Raw genomic sequence first — 17041 nt, 5'->3', positions numbered from 1 at the left:
GGTCTCCAGCATGAGTTCCTGGAGACTCCAAGAGGCCGCAGACACCTGTCGAGGGTCATCCCGCCCAGATGGACTGGGGCAGGGATGGTGGGGGGAGACTCAGGAGTGCAGACATCCCCTCTCCGCCTGCCAGGTTCCTACACCCCAAAGGCTGCGACCCGGGGCCTGAACCCCCAAGAGTGGAGGTCCCCTGGCCGGCTAAGAAGCAGCCCCCCGCCCACCGAGGCCCGGAGGAGCAGCTACACCCCGGGCCCTGCTGAAGAGAACTTCCAGGAGGAGGAAGATGAGGACTGGGAGGTGCCGACAAGGTTTGTGGTGGGAGTTGTGTGCTGGAGGAAGCATGCGGGGGCCAAAGTGGGAGACGGGGCATGGAAGGGTCATGGCTGGCCCCTGAGCAGGGGTTACCCGTGGGAGGGGAAGGGAGATGTTGAGGGAACAGGCCAAGAGTGTGCCGGAGAGGCTGTTCCTGTTCTCGGGGTCCCACACACACCCCACCGAGCTCCTGCCTGTCCTCCGTTCACCTGTCTGTCAGAGTGGCTCAATCCCCTAGCCTGCTGGAAACTTCTTTCCTGAGTAGAAGGAATCCCTGCCTTCTCCTCCTGGTGCCCCTATGTCTGATTGCCTGGTGGTTGTCGCGTCTATGGGTGGGCACCCATAGTTAGGTGCCTAGTCTCTGTAGTCAGGTATTCTCCTTGTGTTCTGAACAAATCACCAGCTGCTTAAGGACAGGGACCCCGTCCTTACTCGTCTGTGTCTAGAATTGACTGGAATGAGGCCTTCAGCCTCAGTGTACTGCCTGTGTAATGGGAAGGGAAGGAGAATGCTTGACCTTCAGAGGGTAAAAGAATGTTTTGCAAGCCATAGCGTGCCTTGTAGCTACCCCTTGTCTGGGAACGCAAGTCGCTGCTTGCTGGGCAGATGTGCTTAAATCCCCTGCAAACCCAGGCAGCCTTCCCCGGCCTGTCCCACCCTCCTCCATCTGTTTGTGTCCGTGCTGGCTTCGGCTCTGTCCCCGTCCTATGGTGCCATGTCGGGTGGGGCCTGGGGCAGTCCTCTGGGGGCTGCACCATGGATCTGTCTGTGCGTCTGTCTCTCTTCCCAGGCCTCCTGTGTCACCGCTGTCCACCCCGTCTCATCCGCCCCTGTTCTAACTGGCCGCCGACAGTCCTGGGTGCCCAAAACTGCGTCTTTCCCCCATTCTGTGTCATCAACCACTACCCCTGGGGCCCCAGCACTGTCACCGAGGACGCCTGCCCACCCGCCTGCCTGCCTGCCTGCCCACTCACTGTCTGTCCACCCCAGAGTCCCTCAAGCCCAGTGTGGGGCTTCGAAGACTCCTCAGACCCCAGTCTGCCTCCCCACCCACCTGCCGGCCAGAAGTTGACGCTGTGGTTCCTACGTTACAGCCCAGCCCCCGGCCCTGCCCACGAGGAGGGCTTCTGGCGCGTGTTCGGGGAAGCCCTCGAGGACCTGGAGTCGTGTGGCCAGTCCGAGTTGCTGAGGGAGCTGGAGGTTGGTCCCCCCAAGCCTGGGCACATGTGAGGATGCGCTGAGCATGCTGGGTGTGTGCAGGCCTGATGGAGAGGGTGGCACATCAGGGGCGTGTGTGTCTTGTGGGCACACAGGGCTTGTGCCTGCAGACATGTGAGCGTGCTCATGTGTGCACAGTGTGTCTTCATGCATGTGTCTGCTCTGGAGCCCTTTGGGGGCAGTGTGTTTGTGTGGTATGTGGCTGTGGGTGTGCCCTGAGGAGGTGTGTGGGTGCTAATGGCACGGCAGAGAGGAGATGGCAGTCATGAAGGGCCAGAGGGCAGCTGTGCTCTGGTGGGCTCAGCTCTGTCTGGGATGCCACGGGCTGCTGAAAGGGATGCAGCCGAGCCACTTGTGAAGCTGCTCCCGTCCCAACAGCGATTTGGCCTCCTTTAAAGCTTTGCTCCTTTGTGCTTTTGTCTCCCTCTTTCTTCCTAACATGCTTGCTTCCGATGCGGCTCGGTGTGAGTTTTATTTGTCTTACTAGAGACTTAGTCTGTGTTTTCAGTCTTCCCTTATCTGGCTTTCCATTGCACTCATTCTTTGGCTGCATTTTTTCTAATGTTTACCCCATTCCTTAGATTCTGTATTTCAATGTCTACATCTTTGTATCTGTGGCTTCTCTTTCACCAACTATGCCTACTCTCCCCTGCTATGCCATTGGCTTTCTTACTTTTCAGAGCATCTTAGAGTTGTTTCTTGTGATTTATCTCTAGCTCCCTGTGTGGGAATTTGCCCTCCTGCTCTGTCTGTGGCCAGGATAGGCTGTCTGATTTTGTCACTGCGCTTGCAGGCAGCTTTGGTTACTTCCAAAGCAGCGCCTCAATGCTCTGTGTTGTTGAAACCCCTATGCGCTGCCTCCTCAGTGGTCCTTGCTGAGGCCTTTGAACTTGCAGTTCCAGGCCAGTCTGACAGGAAGTTCTCAGCTTGGTGATTCTGCGTGATTGCAGAAGGTCACACTTGTGACCGCACGCTGTGCTGAGGTCAACACTGGTGCTTGAGTCCGCTTCCTCCTGGGTGTCATGCAGCTGGGCAGGTGTTTTCCGAGATGGCACGCCTCACTTCCTGCCTTGAGCCAGTGTTCTCTCTTCCCTGGGCTGCCTGTAGGCTAGCAGCCCCTTGGAGCAAGGGTTGCATTTCTGCTCATCCAACTTTTTCTTGCTTTGAGATCGAATTTTTTTAAAGCTGTCATTTGCAATCCATGTGTTTGGGAGGGGAGGGGAGCTTCTTGGACCAACCCGGTCTGCGTCATAACTGAAGCCCTAACATTGTGCAGTCTACAGGCCAGGGCCCTAAGGTACCTGGCCTCCCTGCTTCTAATAGTCAGAGATTCTGTGACTGCATGGTCCTGAGTCTCTGGTCTTTCCTGTGGCTCTCCAGGCAGAACAGGGCCAGTTACAAGGGCTCAAAGCTTGCCTCCCTCCTGGGTCCCATCTTCTTCTCTTATCCAACCTGGTGGTTCATTTGTAGGAGTTACTGCCCCAGTCTTAGGGACAGTAGGGTCACAGGGACCAGCTCTCCTATCCCAATGTTAGATGAAATGTGCCCATAGAGCATGCACTTGGACATCATAGAGGGAGGAGAGACTTTGCTGGGCCGGAGTGGGTGCCCATGACCCTGGGGAGCTGTGTAATATGTGTGAGAAGCCCATCTTTCCACCCAGTGAGCCTGGCAGCCTCACCCCATCTCAGGTCACAGACTCGCTGTCTGGCTAGTACCAGGCCTGACTCAGCCCATCCATCTCCAAGGATGCCAAGCCATTGACCTTGGACCTGTCATCATCCTGTTCCCCTCCCTCTCACTATCACCATTCTCGTCCTGACCATGGCTGTCTTTGACTTGGACAACCCCCAACTCCCTGTGGCATTTCCCTTGCAGCCTGAACACCTGGCTCTGCAGCCCCCAGTCTGGAAGAACCTTCTAGAGCCATTCCTCTGTGTCTGTCCCTCTCCCTCCATGCCTGGTCCCATGGGGTTTCCCTATCCCTCTGGGATAATGTTCTTATCTCTGTCTGCAGGGCACTGTAGGCTAAGCCCTTGCCCTCCCAGCCTTGTGCCACCTGCAGGGCCTTCCTCCCAACCCCTCCCTCCACTGCAGCAGGCTGCTGTCAGCCTCCTCTTCCTCATCTCTCAGGTCTTTGCTCTCTGAGCTGTCATGCCGAGGTGGAGTGTCGGCACCTCCTGGGTGTCATGCCTGTCTTGGGCTCTTGTCTCTTGTGTGTGTGCCTTCTGTGAGGTTCATTGTGATGTCTGATTTCACCTCGTGCGTGCTTGCAGCTGGTGATACAGCACTGTGCTGGAGAGCTCCGACTCTGGAGCCAGCCTCTGTTTACTCAGATTGTGCCTGAGTCATGATAACAAAATGACATCCCAGTGCAGAGTGCTGGGAGCGCAGAGTGGAAGCCAGTGAAGCGTTACCCTTGTCCTTCTCCGTCACACTGACCGCAACCCTGTCCACCATGGTGACCTTGAAGGCTGTCACAGGAGGGTGTGGATGGTATGAGCAGCCAAGCATCTGAGACAGGGCCGTCCGTGTCCCCGCAGGCCTCCATCATGACGGGTGCTGTGCAGAGCGTGGCTTTGGAGGGCAGGCCTGGCTGCCGGGCCCGGCCAAGGGGCCACGAGGTACATGCTTCCCCCCAGGAGGTGCAGGCGCTGCTGCCACCAACACCTTTGGAGATGCACAAGGTAGGTGCTGTGGCAGTGGGTACAGGAGGCCTGGGCCTGTGTCCTGGTGCTGTGGCAGTGGGTACAGGAGGCCTGGGCCTGTGTCCTGGTGCTGTGGCAGTGGGTACAGGAGGCCTCGGCCTGTGTCCTGGTGCTGTGGCAGCGGGTGCAGGAGGCCTCGGCCTGTGTCCTGGTGCTGTGAGGACCCACCAGGGCCTCCAGATCAGCCCCAGATCCCCGCCCCTCACGTATTGTCCTCCCCCATCAGACTATTTGGGAATTTGGTCATCAGTTTTTCAAAACTGTCCATGTTTAGATAATACACACACACATACTTGTAATGCATCATGGGCTATTATTTTTAACTAGACTTATTTTCTCCACTGAAACGTGTGTATATAGACATGTACTTATGCTCATTTTTGCACAAGCAGGTACATAGCTCATGTGTGTAAAGACATCTGTGTATATGCATGGAAAGGTTTATGTGTGTGTATATATGTGTCTGTGTGTATATGATTGTTCAAAAAGCTCATGGACAATGAAGTTGGAGAGGTTGGAAATCTGTGTGCCTGTTTCCCTCAGCCTTCTCCTCCTGCACATGTCCTGTGGCCAAGAAGCCCGCCTGGCCTGTATAACCTAGACCCTGCGCAGCACATGGCCCAGGAGCCAGCACTGCACCGTGCAGGAGCCAGAGTGGCATCAAAACCACACTGACGCCCCTCCAGATGTCTCCTTGATGAAGAGGCTCCCGTGAGAGGGAGATGGAGGGGCCTGGAGCATAGGCTCACAGCTGGGAGTGGGCTGGCAGGTGGAAGCCAGACCTAGGGGTCTGGGCTGCAGTGGGAGGAGCCGGGGACAGAGGCCAGCACTCTTGGGACATCTTCCTCCTGCCCCAGGTGACCCTGCACAAAGACCCCGTGCGGGACGACTTTGGCTTCAGCGTGTCTGATGGCCTCCTGGAGAAGGGTGTTTACGTCCACACCGTGCGCCCCGATGGCCCTGCCCACCGTGGAGGCCTCCGGCCCTTCGACAGGATCCTCCAGGTACTGTGCTGGAGGGAGTGGGGGCACTGCTGAGAGTGTGGCCTTGTTTTCCTGGAATGGGCTGGGAAGACAACCCCACTTCTACCCACGATGGGAAGGGCAGGAGTGGAGTTAGGGCAGGCTGACTTGTATTGTGTCACTGGTTTCAGAAAGAACTTAGCATCTGTATGACCTGTCCCTTGGGGGCTGGCGTGGGTCCCTTTCCCACCAGGTTGATGGAAGAGGACCAGCCCACCACAGAACTGCCCCTGCCACACACATCTGTCACAGTCCTTCATAGCCTGTTGGGCAAAAATTGGTCCTGTGATCTGCTTACCTTGGCTGCAAGGGAGGCTGGGAAATGTCAGACATCCCTGGCTTGGCCCCTGGTCATCGGTGACTTAGCTGTTTTTGCTCCCTCTGTATAGACTGGGCCATGTTTAGGACAAATTTACTTCGTTGTATTTGGCTTAATAGGCTTTTTTCAACTTTATTTGGAAAGAAAATGTGCAGTGTAGCAATGTGCATCCCACACCCGTCACCAGAGATGCCTTACACTGGATGTTACAGGGAACACGCTCTGTTCAACCTCGGATGGAGATTACTCAGAAACAAGGCTGTGCTGAACATGTATACACCTTGTTCTGTATCAGTGTGGTGGAGCAGCAGGCAGTTGTTAGAAATGAAGAACTGGGGAGGATGTGTGTGTTGCACTGTTTGTAACTGAACCTTGGAAGGTTCTGGTATCTTGGAAGGTAGGGGAAGAGAGGGCTTGGGTGGGGGGTGACCATGCAGACACAGGGCTTTCTCTTTATGACAGTAACACAAGAGGTGGGAGTTCAGCAAGGTGCAGATTGGTGTGTGTATGCACACACGTGTGCTTTTGGTCTAGCCAACGGAGCTTGGCTCTAACTCCTCTGCCGTGCCCCGTGCAGGTCAACCACGTGCGCACGCGGGACTTCGACTGCTGCCTGGCGGTGCCGCTGCTGGCACAGGCAGGCCAGGTTCTGGAGCTGGTCGTCAGCCGCAACCCAGTAGGACGGGGTGGCCGGGCCTCGCGTGCACCAGGCCCCAGCAGCCCCCGGATGCTGTGAAGAGCCCTGAGGGGCTGCTGGAGAGACGTGGGCCAGAGAAGAGGCTATCCTCCCTTCTTCCATCTGAGGATCTGGCAGACTAGCAGTGGGCCTGAGCACTGTGTCCTGGTTCTGTTGTGTCTGGGTCTTCCCCAGGCTGGGGCTCCTGATGTCTCTGCCCAGGAACTGCTTGCCCAGGATTTAGAGGAAACTTCCAGAGGAGTGTCCCTCTCCCTCGGCCCCCAAGGCTGGGAGCAGCTTCTCCCTGGTCTCCAGCATTCTGGTATTGGGGGGCCTTTGGAGTCCCCACGCTCCAGGCCCTGAGCCAAGGCACTTGGGACTGCAGGGTGGGCCAGGTCCTTGATTCTCAAAGGTTGGAGAATCATGCTTCAGCAGCTGTGCTGGAAGCTTCTGTGACTGCAGCTGGTGGACTGGGGTCTGTAGGGCAGGCTCAGGGTGGGGTGTGGAGTCTGCTCCTGGTGTAGGGGGTGGAGCCCTCTGAGAGGGGAGCAGGGGTAAGCAAAAGGCCCGGGGTGCTCCTCTCCCACAACCTGCCAAGGAGAGCTGGAAGACACAGGGATGGGGTAGCAGGTGGGCAGCTCTGGCACCCATGTCCGTTTATGGAGGAAGGGATGCCAAGAGGAGAGCCAGAGCAGAAGCCGAGTGAGGGCAGGCACTGGGACTCTGCCATGCTGGTGGAGACAGCATTCGCGTGTCCCTCATGGGAGCAGCGGGTCTGGCCGCACCAGTGTGTCCCTTCAGCTCACCTGCTTTGCTCCATAAACTCGAGGTTTTGGTGTGGGGAAGGCAGGGCCCTGCTTTGTAGTCTGGGGTGTAGTCCCCAGCCCAGATGTAGAAAGGGTCTCAGGAAAACATGGTGTGCCCCCTCATCCTTTTTCCACCCCAATCCCTGTTCCTTCAAGCTCTGGTCAGAGTTTGAGCAGAGCCAGGCTTCCCTGAGTCCCCTCTGGGTCCCCTATCACCCTATACCACTCCCCACTGTCCCCGAGCCCTCCTGGAGATTTTGCTCAGCCATGGGTAGGATGCCCAGTGTCTCAACTGACTTGTGTCCTTGGGCAAATGCCCACCTCATGAGGAGGGGTCACCGCCTGCCTGTCAGAGGGGCAGCCATCAGAACCAAGAGCTCTGGATTTCAGGGGCTGGAGCAGCCACAGGTGGGATGTTGGATAGGTGGCTCGGCCTCTCAGGGCATCTGGTGTGACAGGGCTGGACTGGGCGTACTCTCAGGGCCTTTTGGCCTAGGACAGCTGTGTCGGACTTCAGGTGGGGAGGCATATCCAGGCTGGACCCCCAACCCCCTCCAGAGGCTTCTGCTGTCCCCTGAGGTTATGCACTCAGGCCTCTGGGGGAGCTGCTGGAATTCTCATATGCAATAGTTCTCCTGACTTCTCCTGGGGATGACTCCTCCCAACTCCCACATTCCCTGCCCCCTCCCTGCTGAGTGTCCTGCCTGCCTATGCATTTCGGGTGCAGCCCCTGTGCCACCCCCTGCACCCCCTCCCAAAGTGGTATTTTTCTCTGGCTGCGATTAGAGAACATCCTTGTAAAGTATTTTTCTACATGGGATTTTCTTAGGACTCTCAGCAAGCACAAGGTGCCCAGGGGCTGCATGGCAGGGGCTGGCTGTGGTATGTCCATCTTTTTCCCAACATGGGGTACAGTGACTTGGGGGTGCTATTGAGATTTTTTAAAATAAAATCATGTAAATGCACTCGCAGTAGGCTGTTAACTTTGAGATGACAGAGGAGGTACTCACATGTGGAGTTGGCAGCATCTGACCTGCTATTAACTCACATGGGTATTTGGAGTCCTTCCTCCATTGGACTCAGCCCCCGCAGGACCCTGCCAGGCTTTGGCAAAAGGCAATGAATAAGAAGGCCCCAAGGTTGGAGCTGCGGGCCCATGAGGGCATGGACTGGGGCACGGTGCGCCTCCATCCTGAGTGTCAGGGAAGCCACACAGGCAGAAGGGAGTCCTTCTAGCTGCTATTGCTGGTGGGTGCCCATGGCAAGGGGAGCTAGGTATCCTGGGACCCAGAGCCCTGTGTGGGTGGAGGAAGTCGCCCTGGCTGTGCAGCCCAGGAGCGAACACCCTGTCTCAGGAGGGCTGGGAGGGGGAGGTGGGGAGGCAGCCGCACTGCTATGGCATGGCTACCCGGGGCGTGAACTGGCTGAGTCCAGCCTTCAGGGTGGGCTCCAGTACCTCCTAGGGTAGGGACGGGTCGCACACATAGTGGGGGTGGGTTTTATCCTAGCAGTGTACACAGGAAGAACAGTTTCACCTGGAAAGACTTGCGGCTGTGGAGCTGGTTGGATGAGAAGCCATCCACAAACACTGAGCTGCCCGTGGTGCTGAGATCCCCAGAGGACGCAGAGCCAACTGCACCTGCGGGGGTCGGGAGGGTGGAGGGGAAAGGCCGGCAGGTTGGTACTCCCTCCACCTTGCCCTGCCAGCCTCCCACACCTCCAGCCGGATGACTCTGGGCTGGAAATGGGATAAGGAGGCACAGCGGGTGAGTGCCTGCAACTCACCTTTAGCCTCGTGGGCCAACAGCTCGGTCCAGGTGGCAGATCTCTGGGTTGCAGAATCAGAACCACCAGCCCAAGCAGATCCAGGAGCCCTGGGTGTGAATCCTGACTCTTCGCCAACACTTCTGCAATACCCCTAAGCCCAGGACCCAAGATGCTCTGAAACCCAAAATCGCCTGGATACTGGCATGGACCATAAGTGGCACAGATCACACTGAAAGCAGTTACACAGTCCCCCTCAGGCCACGGACGCACATGAACTTGGTGTCTTGGTTCAGGTCCCATCCCCAAGATACATCACAACGTGTATGCACACATTCCAAACTCCGTCCCTAATCCGGAACCTACTTCCAGTCAGGGCTGCCTGGCCTGCCAGCCCCACCTCCAAGGGGCATCCGACTCCCTCTCCCAAACAAAACGCACACATGTTGAACTTTAAAAAGGAAATGTTTATTTTCATGTTATAAGGTGATTACAAACTCCTCTAAAAAAAAAGCAAAGATGAATTTAAAATATCAATAATACAGATTTATCTAAAAAGCAAAAGAGGGAAAACCACCCCTGTGAAACACAGGACTCCGTGTCATGAAACATGGCTGTATGTCAGAGCTCGGGATGCCAAGACTGGCTCGCCCACCCCGGGTCTTGTTCGCACACATGTACTCCTCCCTCCAAGAGTCCATAGTGAGTTGGTTTGTATTTCTTTACAAAAGTTTAAAATCTCTTAAAAATACTCTGAAGCTTTAAAAAATGTCCTGATGAACCAGACATATTTCTGGAAGGAGGCAAGACCCACGTTCTCAGCTTTCTCTTGTGCTAAATATAGAGTCACAGTCGTTAGGGACTAGGGGACAAATTGAGGGAAAAGCAAAGAAATGGAGTTCAAGTGAAGTCAAATCTATCGCCAGGCGGCCCTCCCTCAGGGACTGTGTCGGAACACATCTGTAGCGACACCCACAGAGAACAATGGGGACCACTTCCTATTAACACAAGGTATTTCTGAGAGTCACACATTGGGCGGGGGCAGCAGGCTGTCCCTTGACTTGGGGCTGCCCACTGCTCTTGGAGCTGGGAGCCCTGGGTTTTGTTAGGTTTGTACACAAGAGGCATTTGCACACAGTGGATGCAACACACAGTGGCGACCACCTGGCCCTGGGTCTGAGGATGGATGGGACCTTGGCGGAGAGGGGAGCGGTCCCTTCCTAGCTGTGTCTGAGCCTGGCTGCCCGCAGCATTCCCCTTCAGGAGGGGGCAGTGCTGGGACATGCTGGCAGGGCCACTGGCCGTTATACAGTGGCACGTGGCTGGCACAGTGCCCCTGGTTAGGCTGAGGGTGTACTCTGCATCCTTGAGGATGCAGGGAAAGAGAGCAGAGGAGAGGAGAGGCTGTGAAAAGTCACCCAAAGCTGCTTCCTGGGGCCTGGTCATTTCCCAGGTAGCCTTGGGCTACACTTGGAGCAGGCCTCAGGCGCCTCTTAGGTGGACAGGGCTCTCATTTCCTAGCCTACCAAGGCTGTGGGGAAGGAGAGGAGCCCTTGGTGGGACCCTGGTGAGCAAGAGCTCCAGTCGCCTACCTGCAGCCCCGAGGCACCCTTTTCACCTGTGGGATGGGCCTCACAGGGATGAGGGGGTGGGCCCAGAGCATTAGGGCACCACAGTTCCTTGATGACCAAGGCTGTTGATTGTCAGGGGGATCAGACCTGGATCTCCTGGGTGGTCGCACCTGTCACTGCTTACCCCTGGGACAACCTGCAGAACAAATCCTGGTCCAAACCTGACTCACGGTGCCAGAGGCCCGCTCTGCTCTGTGACTTGGCTACCCCAGCAACAAGGAGCCTGTTGGGTTGGGGCACTCCCACTACAGAGGGGACCCGACTTGGGGAAGCAGCAACAGCCCCTAGGCCCTCGATCCTGCCTTTTCACCTTAAAAGTAACCACTTCGTTAGCCTCCTTTATCCAGATCTGGCTGACCAGGCTATGTGTAGGCATCCAAATTTCACACCCCTCCCAAGCACAGAGCAGGCAGGGACTCTGCCCGTTCTCAGGACATTGGGACCAGAGTCAGAGCTCAAATGCAAAGTTCCATTTAAAAGGAGACACAAGTCATCACACATCAGGTTCGCAGAGCCACACTCTGCACACACACGGGAGCCAAGACAGATGCTTGGGGCTTGGGAAGCTGGGCCAGCAGTTGACCCCTTCCCCTTGCGGGGCCTGGGGACTTGGTCTGTGTGTGTCTTTGGTCTAGGATTTGGTCTGGAAAATCTTAAAAGAAGAGACCTTTCTCAGGCCACTTCCAGAAAATTGAGGTCTGCCTTGCTAACCCGGATACCCCGCAGCTTTTACTACAGGTGTGAGGCTTCCCCGCAGAGAGGGGACCTGAGGACCAAAATGACCACAAATGCCCTGGTAGCCTCTGCTTGCCCAGCCTCCTGCCCATGCAACACCTGTCTTTCTCCACTGGGACTGGTTAGTTTACTAAAGTTCCCTAAGACACACAGGTCACGTCGCTACATGGTACAAAGAAGCAAGAGATAGCTCAGGCAGACACAGAGGCACCCACAAGTACCAGGGGGACAGGAGTGCAGTGCAGCTGCCCAGGCTCGAGGACAGGACTGGTGCTCTGGCCGAGAGGGGCCGGCTTTGGCAGTGGAACATGTACATTGGCCAGAGATGGGGGAGGCTGGGATTGCCCCATGGGAAGGGCCCCCCACCCAAGGCTCCTCCCTGCCCCCGACACTGGGGAGGGGGCTTCCAGAGCCCCTGCATGCGTTAAAACTCCCTGGTCCCCGCCCTCACAGTGGTCCCTGCTTTGCAAGGAAAGATGGTTTCCTTTTGCTCCCACTCTGAACTCTTCACGGCTGTTCAAATGGCACAGTTTAGGTCCAACACACTGGTGGTCTGCGAGTGGGATCTTAAAGGCGTAGGATCCCTCAATCCTGGTTCTAACAGGGACCCGGCTCTGGTGACCAGCTTGGGGTGTCAGCCCTTACCCTGGCTTTTCCCAGCCATGTGGTCTCAGTGTCCAGGCAGTCAACTGTCTGACCTCAGCTACTACAGGGATCAGAAACAAGGTCCTTTCTTAGGGCCCAAGTCACTGTTGTGGGCTGCCCTTGGGCCTGAACTTGGAGGGGACTGGGGTCTGCTAAGTCCAAAAGCTAGGTTTGAGCCCCGGAGCTGCTCTTGGCGCTGGGACAGCCTTGGGCTCTGTCTGGCTTCACCCTGTCCTGCATCGGCCTGCTGAGGCACCCGGGCCACACCCTTTGATCCCTTTGCCTGCACCTCGCCCTTGGCCCCCCAACAAACTCATCATGCCTGGAGGAACAATCACAGCTGTGACAGCCCCGTTCTGACACCATGACATGTGGGGTACCGAACCCCGAGGCTGCCTGCAGCACCCCGGGACGGATCCTGGCCTCGTCCACCTCTCTTGAGGGTGAGCACCAAGTCTTGGGATGGACCCCAAGCCTGGACCCCAGGATTGCTCGCTGGGCTCCCCAGGAGCAGCAGTGTGGATGGTCCTGCTGAGGAGCCACCCACAGGGGCTCAGGATGACGGCTCTCTGCCCCACACCCACAAGTGGAGCCTGGCCCCCAGCTCCCCGGCCTGTCCATGAGAGGGGATGAGCCTTCGGCTTCTCTGCTCAGCTACAACAAGTGCAGGGGTGTGGCTGCCCACGACCCTGCTCTCTGGTGCCCCTGCGGCGGGCTTCCCAGGAACCAAGCTTTGGGAGGTGCTACGCCTTTAAGGTGGGTTTGCTGTCCCAGGAAGAGGCAGCCTTGTGGTTTGGCAGAGCCTTCAGCCAGTGCTAGGAGCACCGTAGAAAGGATTGCTTTTGGGAACAAGATCTATTGCTGGCAAGATCAAGCCGAGTGGTCAGAGTGTACAATTCCTAAGCTGATACAGTCACATGTTAAAAAACAATACAAAGAAAAATTGACCGAGTTCCCAGAAAATACATCTAATTCAGTATGAAAGCTCTGGCCTGGCCCCCAACGGTTGCCCATGGGGTTTCTTTTTGTATAAAGTATCCCCAAATAAACACCACACGCAACATGCATGCACACACACACACACAGAACATACACACAGAGTAACGTTTTCCTGTGACAATTAAAAAAAAATCCTAGTGCAAATATAGAGCTCTGTAAACCTGGTCCTAGGAGAATCTAATGTTAGTAAACAGCAGGGAAGTGGCCACGCCCGAGGAGGGCTCACATCATGGTCTCCACAACGATGTGGGTGGGCTTCATGAGCGCGCCGTTCAGGGACAGGCGGGACCTGTAGGGCTGGGCCCCCTCCGTCTCCACTGCCCAGCGGTTGGGTTCCCTCGGGGTCAGCAGGTACTTGATTCTCTGCAGAAGGAAGGCAGGGAGGGATGGTCAGGCAGGTGTTTGCTCCTGGTGCCTCCCCCTCCCCCGCACCCTTGTGCCGCTGGGTCCTATGCAAATGCCTGTCATCTTTGGACCTCCTATCCCGTGCTTTCTGGAAATATGAAGTCACCCCCTCACCCCTGCCCCCAGTCCTGACCCAGGGCACAGGTCTGTTGGCCAAGCCCTGCTGACAGCTCCAGGATGGGGATCCAGAACCTCCGTCCACACACTTCTCCCTTAGAATTCCTGCTCGACTTCCCTTACTTCGTAACAGTAGAGTCTCTGCAGTTGGCATGCAGGCCAGAGGATGGCAGGGCTACCCTAAGCCTTCTGTGGCTCCTGCCTTCTCACAGCATGGCCTGCGGGCTCAGGTGTGGGCTGCACCTGCCTCCCAGTCCCTCGAGGGAGCTGTAGGGACTGTAGGCTTGGCTTGGGCTGCTCACCCAGGCAGCCACTTCTGTTCCCCAAGCTGCTTGCTGCTCAGAGCCAGTCAGTCTAGGGGTCCTCCCCAGGGACACCAGGCACAGTCCGTGGCAGCACTCAGGCCTCCTGCCCACCCTACGCCCAGCCCTGCTCCTGCCAAGTGCCCAGAGATGTCAACAGGACACAGGTGCTAAGCCCAAGAGCTGCTTCCCCGAGCAGCTGCGCCCAACTTAGGGGTGCAGCGTGCTGCTTAGGGAGAGCCACCGTGCCCCATCTACATGCCCAGATTGACACCTTCCCTCAGAAGATCCGGCCATCCCCGGCCCCACCCTGCTGGTCACCAGTGCCACTTCTCAGGGGCAGAGCTGTGATATGGACTCGGTAGCCTTGTTGGGGTGATCCCAGCCCCAGTGGATTGGCTCCGCTTTCCTGAGTCACCTCCTGCTCCCCCATCATCAGGTGGCCAACAGGCAGTGACAAGAGGCTCGGGCTATGTGGGAGGCTCAACCCGGGCTGGGGGTGCAGTGGGGTGCAGAGCAGGGTTTGCCAGAGCTTGGGCTGGGAGGACACTTAGGCAATATGAGGAACATGTGGGGACAGAGACAGACGATGCTCAGCCACCCTCAGAGCAGTATGTATGCGGGGGGAGGGATGTCTATGCCCACCCATGTCCCCTCCTCTCTCATGCCAACCCTGCTCAGAACCTGAATAATTACTCTAAAATGAGGCCTTGAAGGGAGACTAAGTTAGTGACCCCATCACCAGCACAGTGTTGCTAAGGGCACTGGTCAACCAGAACAGGCCTCCGGAGACCCACCCCCTGCCACTGTGCTCAGTGGACATGGTGACCATGCAGAGCTGGGTGGGCGTGGGGTCCTAGGGGCCTTGGCTGTGGCTGTAGCCCATGTGTCTATCCATCCAGTGCTTTAGTATGGGAAGGAGCTATGGCGCCCTCAGCGCCCTGGCTGGACACAGGTCTTGCCTGGACGTGGCCCTCCCCATGCACACAGGGGCTCCGTGGCCCTTCCTCTTCCTCTATCCCCTCTCCCTTGCCAAGGACACCTCCAAGCAGAGGAAACAGACCCAGCCCAGCGGGGAGCTGGCGCTCCAGGACATCCTGGCTCCAGCGGTTTTAAAAAGCGAACAACAATGAAGATGACCTAGAACAAAGCAACACAGCCCTGGAACCAGCCCAAGCCCAAGCTCGCAGGGTCAGGGAGATTCTGAGAAAATTGTTTCTTGGAAAGCGTTACCTTCCACCAGTGCCTGCCTAGCTGGTGGGAGGTGAGGTGAGGCTGGGGGAGGCAGGCAGGCTTGGCTTGGGGCAGGGCATTTCTGAGGGTCCCAGTCCAGAAGGAGTTTGCCTTAGCTGACCTCTGGCTGTGGGCCTCTGGATGCAGTCCAGGTTTCCTTCCAGCACACACAGACCCCTTGCTCCTAAGCGAAGCCCCCAGCTCAGCCTCGGTGTGTGGAGGGCCACACAGCGCCAGCTTCCCCCACCTGGGCCCCTGCTCACCACAAGGAAGGGTCCCTCCGTCTGGCAGAGGCGGATGACAATGACCAGGGGGATGCACACCATTGAAGACAGGGCCAGGCACCAGCCCAGCCCGATGGCCCAGTCAGGGTACACGTAGACTTTGTTGTAGGTCAGGGGCACGTACTTGACGAGCGAGAAGACGAAACATCCCTGTGGGGAGAGGGCGGTGCTCAGAGGGCTCGGACCCCACCCAGAAGGAGGACCCCCCCACCAGCCCCACGGCTCAAGGCTGCAGGACACAGGCCAAGCCCCTGGGTGTCACCTCAGCTGTGCCCCCACCCGCCCACCCTGAAACCCTGCCGGCTCTTCAGCCACTTGCTCCAAGGCCTCAGCACGGGCTGTTCTCTGGCGGAGTCCTCTCCCGCTCAGCTTCCTCCTACGTCAGCTCCCTCCTTCAGAAACCCACCCGCACAAACCTTCTCTTCCTGCACAGTTGTGATGTGCCCCCCACACCCTCCGAGTCTCTAGCACCCCCATTTCTGCGACAGCCGGTGTAGCTCCAGGAACAATAAATGCAGGTGGCCACCAAGGCATCCCCAGCTGCGGGCAGCAGAGTGGGTGTCAGGCTCAGTCCAGGACAGGGAGAGGACTCAGCCTTGCGGCTCAGAGGGTCGCCTGGCGCTGTCTCCCTCTGAGCAGAGTGCCAAGGGGCTCTGCCACTCAGGGGCTGGATGGACAGTGGGGGTTGTGTGGGAGCAAAGCTGTTTAGAGAGTCATGTTGCTGAGGGGAGGGAGGGAGGAGGCCTCCCCCTGGGCAGCTCCGCAGGCCTGGTCCTGCGGCGGGCGGGATAGATGGCTCCCTTAGAAGCCGGTCTGGGCTCTGCCCAGCACAAGGCAGCTGCACCCCTCCCCTGCCCCGGGGACCCGACCTGCCCACGTCACACTCCTCTTCCACGAGGGGGATTCGTCCCTGCACTCGGACGCAGCCTCTCTCTGATCCACCCAACTCCTCGGGGAGGCAGAGAAGGAGACGCAGGGTCACAGTGCTGAGGAGGAGCTGCCCAGGAACAAACAGCAAGTGAGAGCCAGAACCTGAGCTGTAGCCCCACCAAGAGCCACTGCGCGGGGGAGGGTGCTAGCTGCCATGGTCACCTGGCGGGGAGGCCCCCACCCGGACACACGGCAATGCTTGACTAGCATCTCCTGAGGCCCAGGGAGGGGAGGGACTTGCTGCAGGTGTAGGCAGAGTTAGTGGCAGTGTGGACTCATCCAGCCTGTAGTAGAAACCACTACGGCGGCCTCACTAAGCACCTGCTCCCAAACCCAAGGGGGCTTCTGCCACGTGTGCTGCCTGTGGCCTGAACTGGCCAGCGCAGGCCAGATGCTGAGGGCCCCCCAAGGTGGAGTAAGCTCCAGGGTTCACATAGGCTTTATACCCCCAGGGCTCAGCAGCTGCAGCTGCCAAGGCCGACTTGGTGCTGGTGGGCAAAGGAGCCCCGGTGGGTCGGACGTGGCTGCCCCGGGCCCTGCCCTACCTTTCCTGCCCCTGGAAAAGCCAAGAGCATCGTGGTGGGTGTCTCCTCTAAGCCACTCTCCCACTCTCCCATGGTTTCAACCTGCTCTCTACTCAGCAGTTCCCCAACCAAGCTCCTCCACTTAACCAGGGATGCCCAGGAGTTCTGGGAGGGGCTGGGAGCCGGGTGAGCTGGGGAGCTGTGCTTCCCCAGGATGGCTTCCCTGACTCCTCGTCTGCTCGGGCCCCTGCCACCTCTGGCAGAAGGCCTTGGCTATGCCCAGGCTGGTTCCTCCACCAGGAACACCTGCCCACCTCGACTCTGGGTAGCCCTGGAACAGCCTGCCCCGCCTCTCCTGGGCGGGCAGCACTGAGCTGCCTCACAGGTACTTGGGCAGGTGGACGTGTCAGG

At 57.7% G+C, this 17041-nt stretch overlaps 2 protein-coding genes across 10 annotated transcripts in view; one reads left to right on the top strand and one right to left on the bottom strand.

Annotated features, from left to right (window-relative positions):
• Nucleotides 1-7210, top strand: part of GRIP2 (glutamate receptor interacting protein 2) — a 28774-nt gene extending 21564 nt beyond the window's left edge. For 3 of the 5 annotated variants that reach the window (XM_058678934.1, XM_058678933.1, XM_058678932.1), the window contains 5 exons: nt 134-308; nt 1407-1512; nt 4074-4217; nt 5096-5242; nt 6157-7210. In XM_058678934.1, coding sequence (XP_058534917.1) covers nt 134-308; nt 1407-1512; nt 4074-4217; nt 5096-5242; nt 6157-6315 — 731 coding nt within the window. In that variant the 3' untranslated portion in view covers nt 6316-7210. Of the gene's footprint in view, nt 1-133; nt 309-1102; nt 1287-1406; nt 1513-4073; nt 4218-5095; nt 5243-6156 lie in introns of those variants that run through there. The other 2 variants (XM_058678935.1, XM_058678936.1) reach the window with 2 other exon arrangements.
• Nucleotides 7211-12983: 5773 nt separating this feature from the next.
• The window catches only part of SLC6A6 (solute carrier family 6 member 6), a 64272-nt gene continuing 60214 nt past the window's right edge, over nt 12984-17041 (bottom strand). For all 5 annotated transcript variants that reach the window (XM_058679035.1, XM_058679036.1, XM_058679034.1 and 2 more), the window contains 2 exons: nt 15156-15326; nt 12984-13198 (listed from right to left, as the gene is read on the bottom strand). In XM_058679035.1, the coding sequence (XP_058535018.1) occupies nt 13058-13198; nt 15156-15326 (312 nt within the window). In that variant the 3' untranslated portion in view covers nt 12984-13057. The remainder of the gene's footprint in view (nt 13199-15155; nt 15327-17041) is intronic.

The sequence above is a fragment of the Ochotona princeps genome, chromosome 21 (genome assembly GCF_030435755.1).
Source record: "Ochotona princeps isolate mOchPri1 chromosome 21, mOchPri1.hap1, whole genome shotgun sequence".
NCBI lineage: Eukaryota > Metazoa > Chordata > Mammalia > Lagomorpha > Ochotonidae > Ochotona > Ochotona princeps.
Note: the sequence above shows the minus strand (reverse complement) of the source record. Positions and strands in the feature narration are given on the sequence as shown.